Source organism: Castanea sativa, chromosome 11 (assembly GCF_040712315.1).
Source record: "Castanea sativa cultivar Marrone di Chiusa Pesio chromosome 11, ASM4071231v1".
Taxonomy (NCBI): Eukaryota; Viridiplantae; Streptophyta; class Magnoliopsida; order Fagales; family Fagaceae; genus Castanea; species Castanea sativa.
The window spans coordinates 24,941,767-24,955,335 of NC_134023.1; the positions used below are offsets into that span (position 1 = coordinate 24,941,767).

General features: G+C 31.7%; 1 protein-coding gene across 1 annotated transcript; it reads right to left on the reverse strand.

Annotated features, from left to right (window-relative positions):
• Positions 1-418: 418 nt before the first annotated feature.
• LOC142617422 (putative pectinesterase 8) lies at positions 419-13,430 on the reverse strand. The gene is made up of 5 exons (XM_075790295.1): positions 13,006-13,430; positions 11,897-12,068; positions 9,748-9,954; positions 792-1,051; positions 419-678 (listed from the first exon to the last, which is right to left on the reverse strand). Exons 1-5 carry the CDS (start codon positions 13,404-13,406, stop codon positions 525-527), a joined length of 1,194 nt encoding a protein of 397 aa, XP_075646410.1. The 5' UTR covers positions 13,407-13,430; the 3' UTR covers positions 419-524.
• Positions 13,431-13,569: the final 139 nt, after the last annotated feature.

The window sequence follows — 13,569 nt, forward strand, 5'->3', positions numbered from 1 at the left end:
CCAAAGTTTGCATCTACTAATTTCATGGCCTCTTGATAAGTTTTTGGGTCATCTACTAATCAGCATCCCTAGTCTCTACTATGGTGTTAGTCTCCAATACTAACCACCTATAGGCCGAACTGTCTTGTGCATATCCTATGAAGACAAAGTCCTTGGTTTTAGGACCTATATTTTCTTTACGTGGTTCAAGAATTCCAACCTTTTTCAAATAGCCCCACACCTTAAAGTACCCTAAGTTTGGTGCATTTCCTCATAATTCATATGGAGTTTTTCTAATATTTTTATGTGGGACTTTGTTTAATACATGACATGCAGAAAGGATAGCCTCCCCCCAATATATTGAAAGAAGACCAGAGCTAATGAGCATGGCGTTTACCATATCTTTTAGGAAGCTAAAATTAGTTTAACTCAATTGATGTTATATTAACTAGCACTTTTATTATTATTGTTACATTTCCATTGAGGTCTTCCATGTAAAAATGAGAAAATAAATTTAGACAATTATATTATCATAATAAATAGGCCTAAATGTAGGGTTGAAGCCACTGATCCCCATCGATAAAAGACACATTCAGGAAAGGAGAAGCTTGTGTGTCACTGAGTCTTATAACATAAGGAGGCCTCATGTTCATATTTGCACCAGGACCTGAGCAATTGTATTCTCCAAAGAATATAGTCCTACATTTTGAAAATTAAATCAAACAACAATTGTATTAGTACTTCAATTGAATTGGACTCTGAAACCATTCTTAAAATAAATTATATATATGTTGCAATTCATGGGTTCTTACTTGTCTCTTGCAGGGTCATTGAGATCATTCCAACCCTCTGGAGCAATGATATCCGACATTGATGTGTGGGCAAAAACAACACGTGCAAATGGCTTCCATGCTCGACCTAGCCATACTCTTCCATTGCCACCCACAATGCAGTTTGTGAATGCAAAGCCAGTATTCTCTTCTTGGGAACCTCTGCCTTGAGCTGTAATAACTCCAGTTATGCTTGTCGATCCTGGATGTACTGGGTTTGCTACGGAAATCAATACACAATTCTGCAGTGTACAATTTAAAGATAACTTTATGTTTAAAGTTTTCTACTTTTGAGAATGCTAGTATGCTAGAAAGCTAGCCCAAGCTACTTTTATAAATGTGAAATTGATAATAATATACTCTTGCTATCTGTCTCTCCCACGAGGAAAGCTTGGACAAGGGATTGTTTTAAGCAAATAAAATCTATAAAATTAACAAACATTTGGATTTGAATATTATATATTAGCCCTAATTAACCAAAATGTTACCACAAACAAATAGTAATTGTCACCCTGAGTAGAATTAAAGAAAACCAGCAAACCAACTACTTCAATAAAGTCGGTTCATTCTCTTTAGCAGAGGATTTGAAATGGAGATCATCATGTTCCTAGTACTTAGCAAGTTAGCATGTTGATAAATGTCTTATTGAGATGGGGTGTCTTTCTTTCTTTTCTAGTATTTGCTTAGTGTTCCTATAATATTTTAGTTTCAAATGGTTGTGAGAGTGTACCAATCTGGATATTCTAAATTTCTATATTCATTATTAATATGAGTTATTCATTATTAATATGAGTTAGGTTCAAGTTACACATGGTGTAACTCTAAGTATTGTTACTCCACCTAATAACTTTTTGCAAAAAGTAAATAATTTTAAAATGTCACTATTATGTTACATGTTCAATATATTATTAACATGCATGCCAAATTTTGTGCAAACTGGATGTTAATTACCAATCGATCTATTAACTACCACGTTAGGATCCACAGAAGGATCAAACTGCACATCCTCTTAAGAAGGATCAACTCTTAATCTCTTATCCTTAGCCTTTGGCTTTCCTAGATTCTTCTCCTGTGCTGTACTCTGCTTCAATAGGTTCAATCTAATGAATAAGCTTAGAAGAGAGGGAACACTTAAAACCTGGAAACTCTAAGATCTTGAATATAGACACTGGAAGAAGAGATTTTGTTTTCTAGAGGTATTTCTGTGAATATCAACAATGGTTTGAATAAAAAGATAAGGGAGACAAATAGAAGCATCAGTGACAAGGGCAAAAAGGAACAGTAGCCTATAGTAGTAATTGTATGAATGTGAGTCAAGGGAAGGATACTATGACAAGCTATCCTATAGAAAATATAGTTCTCCTTAGTAAGCTCGTTAGAATCAAGATTAGGTTCATCATCCCAAGTCATAGGTGTTCAACACAGAAGGGACACAACATCATCTAGAGAGGGAGGGTCAATGAAAGAATAATCAGGATTATGAACAATTGGCACAGAAAGAGCATCAGAAACAACCTTACGGGTTATTTGATACTCAAAACCCCTAATCCATGCAGTCAAGAAGTGACAACCAGTAGTAACAACATGCACAGAGAGATTAGAGTATAATTTCCTGATAATAATTGTAGAAGGAGGTGATAGACCAGAACAAATAGATAACCAGCCCCTAGACTCAAAGTATTGCCTAAAAATGGACCAAGCTCATCTAAGACAACCACTATCTCACTTCACATAGATCTATACTTAATCAAGCTATCAAACTTTTGGAAGTCAGAGATAGTATGAAATCTAGTAGAATTAAAGGATTCCCTAGAGGAAAAGGCACCCTTGGTAGAATTTTTAGCTAAAGTTTTCTTAAGAGCCATGTCTAAGTTCTAAGAGGGAGAAAAAGAACATAAAGGAACAACAAAACACAAGGGTAGATTGCATTAGAGAGAAGCACAAGATATAGGATTGCAAATCTCTAAAATCTACATGATGCATGAGACACAAACTTATATGATGCATGATTTTTGCTCATTTAGGTGTTCAATTTCAAAAGATTTGAACTTTGATCAAGAAAAACAAGATTTAATGAAAATCCACAAATTTTTGAAGATCATAAACCTTAATTTTTCAAAAATATCCCAATCAATCAATTGATAATCACAACAAATATAAAACATGTTATAAACAATCAATTAATCAATAACAATGATCAACTTCATCAATTAAAGCCCAATTGAACAAAACCCCCAAATTTCATAAGGATACATGAACCTTAGTTTCGAAATTTTTCATAAACTATGAAAATTGAAATTAAAGCATAGGAATTATATATATATATATATATATATATATATATATATATATATATATATATATAAAGTATGTATCATGCATAGATAAAAATCTATTGATCATTTTAAATCAAAACACTAAAAATCATCAAAAACCCCAAATTTTCTATGTTTGAAAAATTTTAAGAATGATTAATGCATGTAAATGTTTAATAAGATAAAAAAAAGAAGGGGTAAAAGAGTCTTACCCAATGATGTAGATGAAAACCCTTGAAGCTTTGACTCAGAAAACGACCAAAAAAAAAAAATTAAAGTGAGAAGACTCAAGAGGAGTCGAAGAAAAATGATGAGAAAACGACAAAACTGGTCGGTCAAGAACTTAAAAATTGAATTTTTTTTTAAAGTTCAATCGGTTGAGAGCGTCGATCGGGCAATGATCGAGAGAGGCAGAGAGTTTTGGCTTAAAAATTGACCAATTTTGATAGGTTGAGGGAAACCTTCGATCGGTTTAGACAGTTAAATTTTTTTTGAAAACTTAAAAACTAGAATTTTATGCAAAAAACATCTTGAAAGTAGTTTTTATGAGACTTAATGCATATGAACGTGATCCAGTAAGTTTCAAAAACATAATGCTGCTCAAATGAACACATCAAAACCAATCAAGAAGTTAAATGTCTAAACTCATTTTTATTCAAATTCCCTCTCCCCCCCCCCCCCCAAAAAAAGCATTTGCAGAGTCAATTGTATGCAAGATGGCCAGATTAGACAACACACACATTCTCATGCACTCGATTTAGAAAATATTTGCGTGTAGTATGCATAACTAGTATGTGTACAAAACACAAAATATGTGATAAGTAGATGGAATTCAAGAAAAGTTTCTACATTATCAATCACATTGGTTTAAAAGTGACTATCACATAAAGAGGTACATCCTATAATCCCACATCTCTCAATGTTGAGTTACAATCTATCGACTAATGTTTGGATAAAAGTTTATAAAAGCTTAATGCATAGTCATAAATCACAAGGGCACATATATATTTTATTTCTTTTATTTCAAGCCCACTATTGTACACACATTTTTTTTTTTTTTATTTACAGTGCATCACTTTTGTTCAAGATTTTTTTCTTGAGGTTTCTCTTGTTTTCATTTTTATGAGAAACTCATTTCTCTACACTAGTGGTAAAAAGGTTATTTTTCCCTTTCTCCTTGGATTTTTTAGTCCTTCTGATCAAAATATGTGATATCAAAATTAAGATCATCTGATCAAAAACTAAAAACAAATCACACAATTAAGCATAATATAACACAAACTAGTGACGTACATATCAAAACTCATCAAAGCCAAAGAAGGTACATAGTCATGAATGCAAAGTTTCACTAGCCGATCTTAATTACACACTAAATGATGTGCAATACAAAAAAAAAAAAAAGTGTTTTTATTTTCATAAAAAATAAATGCATGAAATGAAATGCAGAAAAGTTCCTAAACAAAACATTTTGCCCAATGAGTCAAGAGATGAAACACAAGGACCATGGCAAACAAGCTCATTTATGACGAGCCTTTTGCATCCACATCTTCTTAGATGTAGGCATGGAGTTGGCGTTCTTTGAATGCTTATATTGAAGATCAACTCTTGAATTGGCATAAATACTAAGAGCCTTTACCACCTTATGAATAAGTTTTATAGGATCTTGTGCTTTTTGGCACAACCACTTTTTCCTTAGTTGCTTGCTTGCTAGCATGCAACTTGGAATAGTTTGGACAGTATGCCTAGCTTCGCTAGAAACATGATAAGACCATTGAGGATGAGGTTTATTTTGCTTCTTTGCAACAGGGTGACTTAGCTGTTTGGGTTTAGTATCACTCAAGTCAGCCCTAATTCTTCTAGTGGCGAGAAATTCTTTCTTATGAACTCTCTCTTTAGATTTAGGAAAAGACATAGGAGCAGAGATGACAAGCTTAGTAGAAGAATTTTTTGAGATATAATCATATTCAAAATAACCTAAACCAGTCTTATCACAAGAAGATTTTTGAGCATCTAACATTTCATCAAGTTTAGAACTAGAAGACCTACCTAGTTGTTCTCTAGTAACACTTAAGACAGATTCTAGTTCTTAACCTTTTCAACCAAAGACACATTCTCTATCTTAACATCATTCAATAGTTCATTAGTATCAAACAATTTGATCAAAAGGTTTTTCTTTTCAAGTTCAAGAGTATCAATCTTCTTTAAAGACACCTCCACAATCATGGCATTTTTTGCTGCAATCTTGCATTGCTTATTGTAAGTTTCTTGCAAGTTAGCATTCTCAGAGAGTTCTTCATCAGAAGAACTCTCACCTTTCTCATCAATCACAGTAGTTAGGCCTGTCCACGGGTCGGTTCGAGTTGGGTTTGTGCCAAACCCGGAACTGACCTGATTACTTTGGGTCTACCATTTATGGACCCGTCGCTGACTGGTAAAGGGGTCAGTTCGGGTGGCTGGACCTCCCCGGAGACCGGTCAGTTTTCGATCGGGGTTGAAATTTGCAAAACTACACTGGATTCTATTGAAATCCACCGGATCTTGTTGAAATCCATCGGATCTGTACAAAATTAGGTCGGATATGCTGAGATCTGGCCAGGTCTCAATGAGATCTTGCCGGATTTTCTCGACTGATCAGACTAAAACCATCGGTGAAACGATCCCATCGACAGAAAACAACAACTTTTTCTAATGTAATACGGTCGGGTCGATTTTTTTTTGGTTTTTAATGATCAAACTTGTCAACTGACCCGCCGGTCTCGAATTCTGAGGGCAGCGACCCACCGCCGACCTGTCACGGGCGTCGGGTCGGCCGGTTCTCAGATCGGATCACCCGGGTGGGTTGGTTGGCAGGTTGGTTTGGACGCCCTTAACAGTAGTAGCAGTGAAGGCCATAAACTTACCTTCTTGATCACTATCAGAATCTTGATCAAATCCTTCATCATCGCTTAAAATGGCAGCCGTGGCCTTTTAGACCTCAAGTAAGTGGGATACTTAGATTTTATATGACCAAAGCCTTGACAACCAAAACATTATTAACCTAAAGAGTTGTTAGAAGATTTACCAACCTTCTCTTTTTCAAAGGTAGATTTTTCAGGGAAATCATTCTTAGGTTGTTCGTTCTTCTTCACATTCTTATGATCGACAAAGTTTTTGTTTCTTGCCTTTTTATTATTGTTTTTTCAAAAAGTTTTTGAATTGTTTATCAAGATAAGCGATTTCAGTAGAAGAGATTTCATTGTCAAACACATTATCATCAACATCATCTACTGTTTCCAAGGCCATAGATTTTGACTTGTTGGTCTTTGGAAGGTCATATTCATATGTTTGAAGATATCCTATAAGTTCATCAAAATGAATGGTGTCTACATCCTTGTTTTTAGTGATGACACTCACTTTGGGTCTAAAGTCCTTAGTTAGTGATCTTAAGATCTTTCTAACTATTTTTGGCTAATCATAGACTTCACTCAAATTAAAAGCTAAGTTAGCAATGTCATTGAGTTTATCATAAAACTCATCAAAAAATTCATCCTCAGACATTTTAATGCTCTCAAATTCAAAAGTCAATTATTGTAGTTTGTTGACTTGAACAGCCTTAGCTCCTTCATGCACAGTTTGAAAAATATTTCATGTAGTATGTGTTACTTCTACATATAAATCTTTTTAAACTCCTCTAAGGAAACAACATTGAATATATTGTTCATAGCCTTACTGTTATAACTATCAGCTTCCTTTTGAGCATCTGTCCATTCTACTATCGGGGTAGCAGGTTTAGTCCATCTAGTTTCTACAGACTGCCATACTTTCTCATCAAGAGATTTCAAGAAGGCTTTCATCCTCACCTTCTAGTATGCATAATTATTCCCATCAAAAATGAGGAGGGATCATAAGAGGTGACCATGATCCATGGCAGCAAGGGTCAATGATCAGCTCAAGGTTGGAACTACCTAGACATGAGCTAACCCGCTCTGGTGCCATTTGTTAATTTTTAGACCCTTGATAAACACAATTTCTTAAATCTAATTTAATAGTCAAGTTATTACTAGATTAAACACTCATCAAACATATCATGCATCAGAAATATAAATAAGACAAATATATGATGACTCGGGAAAACCAATGAAACAATCCAATTTTAAGGTAAAAAACCTGGGGGGAATGATCTCAAGAGAACGATCCACTATATCAAATAGAAGTTTATAGTCAAGGATATAAATTCGTTATAAACTTAATTATGATTATCAAATCTAGTTCTGAAACTCTTAGACTTCTTTGATGTAGATCTGCTCCAACATAAACCTCCAGTTCATGCTTTTAATCTTCCGTGCACTTGATAGCTGAAGCTTGGGCTGCAAATTTATTCCACTAGTACTAGAAATATGAGTGTGATCTTGAAAGAGTAGAAGGTACAAAACCTCTCAGATCTTAAAAGAGTAGCTCTCCAAGACTTAAAAAAAAGTGTTTTAGGGTTTTCCTTATATACCAAGTAATTCTAGACTGAAACCTTAAACGTTTAACGAGCTAACAGGCTTAATCAAAATTCTGTAGTTCGCGGTTTGATCAATCGAAGCATTCTCTCGATTAGTTGAGCTAGTCAGCTTTTCACTAATGCTTTTTGCAGTTTGTATGTTCTTGAATTTTGATTTGTAGTACTTTTAGCCAGGTCTAAAATACTTCATAGACACTAAGATCTATTCCTAAACAAATTTATATACTCGGTTTGCCAACACATGAAATATTTAGAATCTAAAAATTTATATCTAAATATTTAGAATCTAACAGTAACAACCAAACTTATGGATAGTAATAGTTTGCAATATCTTTTATTCTTGGTAATAAAAATTACTATTCTTAATGTAATCTCCATTTATTGTACCAAATGTGCCCTTAGTTTCAGTTTTACGGGTACTACACACTATAGTCTATAGACTATCACTATCTAGTAATATGAATGCCACCGATTTTGGGCAATTTCTCAGGCACAGTGTACACTGTATAGACTCAGAATGTCTCCTTTATCAAACACACGTCCATTGCAATAAAACACTCCAAAGGGATTTTGAATTGGGAAGACCCGTTTCATACGGGTTTGGGTATTTGTTGGTCATGGGTTTTTCAGTTTTGATGTGGCAATATTGATGTGAAATTTTTAATATAAAAGTTGTTGCCACATCATCTAAAATTGTCCCATCATTTTTTCATTAGCCACATAGGCAATGAGACTAGCAACAGGTATCAGAATAATCAACAACATTAATTTTTTAAACTTTAAGGATCAAAATTGTTCATTTGGAATTTTAGAAGCCAAAAGTGATCACTTGATAAACTTCAAGGACCAACCATGTACTTTAGCTTATAAAAATTTATATGTTTATTTTCTCTAAAATTAATTTATCTCAACAACTTTTGATATAGAATACTTATTATCAAAGAAAACGAAACAATTGATTTAGGCTTATGTTTAGTTGCCATGAATAGTTACTATCAAAGAAAACAAGCCAATTTATTTGGATTAATCCATTTTTGCTTATTTTTAGTTGCCATGGCAACTATTGAAAGTGGAAACAAAACCTAACAAAAGGTAAAATAAAATTTAATAACAAATGTGATAAAACGTATAAAAATAATTATGAAGTTACTCAAAATAATTAAATATTTGTAAACAAGTACTACGTAGAGAGGTATCTAGGCTGTCAGTAGACACAAGCTTCACTAGCCTAAATTTGTTCTATATTATCTTTAATGGATTGAGACATGCAATTGCATTGTTCAGTTCACCTTCCTCTCACAGTATATTTTTATTAATATTACTTTTTTATTTTTATTTTTTTATTTAATGGTTGAGATTTAAAGTTGCTTTTTGTTACTTTAAATCTCAACTACTTATAGCAATTGCATTAAGTGCAATAACTTAATTATTGAACCTGGTCTCAATCCATTTTTAATAGATGCAATAAAATTTAAATTTGTACTATATTATTAATAGGAGTATTAATGGGTAGAATAATTTGTTTCCATCTAATAGGTATCTATAGGTGGTACACCTATTATTTAATAAAAATGAATTCTTATGGGTATTTTTATAAAATTTTATAGAATATGTGATTTGGAATTGAATAATATGATATTCTTGTTTAACTTTGGTTATTCTGGCAACAATTGAAAAAATAAGAAGAAAAACATAAATATAAAAAGAAAAGTTCATAATACACAGTCAAGGAATATAAAATAATTGTATGCTTAAATTAGTAAATATAATTAAATATTTGTGAGTTTTTTCAAACAATATGTTTATACACAGTTTTTTTTTTGTTTTTTTGATAATTCGATAATTGGGGATAGGAGATTTGAACCATTTTCATTAAAAATATGAGAATATGTTAATTGAATTACAAGTCTCTTGACATAATATATTAGTTTTTAAGAAGTTAATTTTTTTTTTTGACTTGTAATATAAATAGAACTAATAATTTAAATATTATAAACATAAACATAATAAATATTACATATACATACACACACATATATATATATATATATATATATATGGGTCAAAAAAAATTCTTAAAAAATATTTTAGAATCAACTCTATATAAACGGGGCTCAAAATATTTTAGATTGTATACCTGGTAGAATGACTTTCCATTGCCATAGATGAAATCAATGGAACCTTGGATGAAGCAATCTCTGAAGTAATGTCGGCCCTTATCATCATGAAGGGTGTCTTGGGCTCCAAAGAATCCACAACCCCAGAATGCGGCTTGATCTCCAGATATTCTAAGCGCTACTGCTTGTCCTCCAATATCACCCGGGTTTGGAATAGGAGCCACATTCTAAAATTTTTGACATGTAAAAATATATAGATGTCTTTTTGATATATGAATAGCAAATTAGGCAAAACACACACACATATATAATCCAAAGAATAACTTACACAGACAAAATATGTTTGTAATATGATTTAACAAATGTTATTTTCTTACGTATAATAAAATAAATAATAAAAAATTTTCAAAACTACAATGTTGGTCCTTTAAATTTACTCTGTGTGCGCAATTAATCCCACAAATTTTAAGTTAGTGCAATTGGTTCCTTAATTTTTTTTTATTTTATACAAGATAGAACTTCTACTCTAACTTAATCTAAGTGTATATGTGTGTGAAACTCCCTTAATTTTTAAAAATGAATGCATTAATTTTTTTACTAAATTTCATTAGTGATGTTACTTAAGTGTCTAACGGAACAATGATTTGATATTTTTTTTTAATGATGTGGTATTTTTTAATTAAAAAATTAAAATAATTAGTTTTCACAAATCTAAAGCAAATTGACCCAGGTTTAAATCAAATCTAAAATCACAACCCAGTTTCAAATAAAATCATATACATTTGCGATTTTTTATATCCCTGAAATATAAAAATTATTAACAATTTTGTTTCCCTTTTTTTTAAATATTTTTCAATAAAAAATTTAAAAAAATAATACAGCATTCCATTGGGTCAGGTGTTTTCCTCGGTAGGATAGAGGGATGGGCCATGTTCCATTGCATCTGATAGCGTTGCTTTTCATTTGGGGAAGGTCGGCCATCAACTTTTGATATGGACTTTCTCGCAGCCCATAGCTTGGCCACTACTCACTAGGAGTGAAGCTCAGTTCGACAACTTCAAGCTCAATAAAGTGTGAAAAAATTATTTGGGGTCAATCGGGCTGAGATAGGCTTTGGGTTTGTGGGATTAACCGAATACAGTTGGATACCAAACATTAACGGAATCCAAAATCACAAACGTATGTGATTTTATTTGGAACTCGATTGTAATTTTAGATTTAATTTAAACCTGTGTCAGTTTGCTTTAGATTTGATCTGACATGAAAATTAAGGGGTCGTTGGGTAATATTGTTCTAGTAACATTGTTTGTATTTTTTGATAATATGTGTGAGTAAGTAATTGTTTCGTTAGTCATGTAAGTAACACTACTAACGTCAATTAGTAAAAGGACTGATATAACTCATTTTTTAAACTTAAGAGACCAATTGTGCACACATAATAAACTTGAGGCATCAACATTGCAGTTTTGCCTAAAAAATTAACTCCTAACCATGAAATAGACATTTATTATTTCTTCTAAAAGGAAAAAAAAAATTTTCATATTTTTAATTTCTGTGTTTTTATTCCTTCTAAAAACAAAATTCTATGTTTCTATTAAAAATAATAACTTATAATTTCTAAGATATGCTATTATGGTATAGAGTAATTAGAGGAAAGAAACAATGCATTTATAATTTATAAATTTTCTATTTTTATGAAATACATTAAATGTATTTTGAATTAATGAGTTATTTATGGTATAAGAGTAATTAAAGGAACATAAATGATGCATTAATTATCTAATAAATGAATTACATGTTTTTAGTAAAAGTTGTAAAACCCTAGGGGCAATTATTTAAAAGGAATGCTAGAGATACAAACTTTTTTACAAAAAATTTTTATAATCTGTTAATATAGAAGGTGGTTATTAGTAAATGAGAAAGTAATGTTAAGGGCGGACTTAAATAAAAACCAATAAAAAGTTGGCTATATCAATGATTTATAAAAAAAATTATAAAATAGTATGTAGTTATAGTATTATTCATTATTTAAATTTATATCTAAAATTACTTTTTTTTTTTTACAAAAAATATAAAAGGGAGGTGAGATTTTTGAAAGGAAAAGTGAAAAGAGTCATGGTCTTCCATTTGTGTGTGTGTGTATATATATATATATATTATCGATCTTACCATGAAGGTTATGTTCTTGGCAACAAAGTTAGTGGAGTAAACTTGAACGGAGCCACTAAATGATCCGCCATGTGAAGAATTGGCAGTGTCATTCCATGCAATTGCAGTTGAAGTAAAGCCTTGTCCTTGGAATGTCACATTCGTTTTGGTTCTTGGAACAGTAACTTTCTCACTAATCAATAATGATGGCCAAGTAATTTCATAAAAGCAAGCAAGAACAATAAAAGTTAAATTGAAAATAATGAATTCAAGATATTGAAAGGAACACCAATCCATCCTGTGACTATTTGCAACAAATACATATAGCTTTTTTAGCTTTTTTTTTTTTTGTATCATTTTTATTTTTGGCAAAACTGTACATTTTGCACCTTTTAAATTTGACCAAAATTTATTTTGGTCATCTAACTTTGATATCATTCAATTGAATCCATTAAGTTGCTTTTTATTTTTATTTTGAGAAATAATCTTTTAAGTTTCAAGTTCATTTAGTTAAGGTGATTGATTCCATAAAATTCTATTAAATATTGTAGTTAAGTATCCAAAAAAAAAAAATTCTTCAAATTTTTTAAATTAACAAATCCAATTAATTATTGAAATATATTTTTTAGATATTAAAAAAAAATTTAAATAAATAACCTTAATTGAATAAACTTGAAACTTAGTTATTTTGAGAATTCAATTGAATAAAAGCAAAATTGAAGGACTAAAATGAATTTTGGCCAACCTTAAAGGGCCCTTTGCTTTCTTGCCTTTTTTCTTATATTAAAATTAAAATATAACAAAACTATATTTATTTTGAAAATATGCTAATTTTTAGCTTTATGTCATACATTTAATATAAAAGTTATCAAAATTATATGTTTTGATAAGCAATCGAAAATTGAGAGATACCCAAAATCTAAATAGACATTGAGTCCATTTAATTTTTTTTTTTTGGTTGTTACAAGTCCATTTAAATTTTTAGTTTTTATTTCTTAGATCTAACAATATACAAAGTGCCACATTATTTTAAAATTTTAATACGAAATTTGTAATATTTATTTAGAATTACAAAATAGATCTATTTCAAATGGAGATCGTAGATAAAATTTAAGAAGACAATTACTTACTAGTAAACGCCAGTATTGATCCATATAATGGTTCTATTTTGGCTGAAATCTGGAACAGCGTCAACTGCTGCTTGCACCGATGTAAAATTACAACACCCATTTGGATCAACACAAAGATACGAGGTTGTGTTAGTGTCCTTGGGAAAGTCAGGTGAAAAGCCCTCGCACGGGGTTACTATTTTCCCCTCATTATTGTGTCTATTGTACTGGGGATGATGCCCTCCACTGTTGTATGCGATGACTATTGCAGTGATTGGAGATAATGAGAAAAAGTGGAGACTAAAATGAGTAAGATATTTGAGGAATGATGGGTTTGAATCTGTTATATGTGCGGATGCCAAAACAGTAAACATGGCGAATAGAAAACTCAGAGATGTGCTATGGAGATTCATTTTCTGCATGAAGGAAATGAGAATAGGGATAATATGTTTTTGGAATTGGAGGGTATAAATAGATATGCAACTGAAGTGAAAGATGCATATATGCAGGGCTGTCCAGCGGGCTAAGTGACCCGACCAAACCAACTGGATCTGCCCGACCCGAAGCCCAACGGGCAGACCCGAA

Bases quoted from the DNA above. Each gene is read 5' to 3' on its own strand.
- LOC142617422 (XM_075790295.1), bottom strand. From the start codon at position 13,406: ATGCAGAAAATGAATCTCCATAGCACATCTCTGAGTTTTCTATTCGCC. The intron at 12,069-13,005 runs GTAAGTAATTGT...ATTATTGATTAG, and splicing joins ATCAATACTGGCGTTTACTA to TGAGAAAGTTACTGTTCCAA. The intron at 1,052-9,747 runs GTATACAATCTA...TGTACACTGCAG, and splicing joins ATGGAAAGTCATTCTACCAG to AATTGTGTATTGATTTCCGT.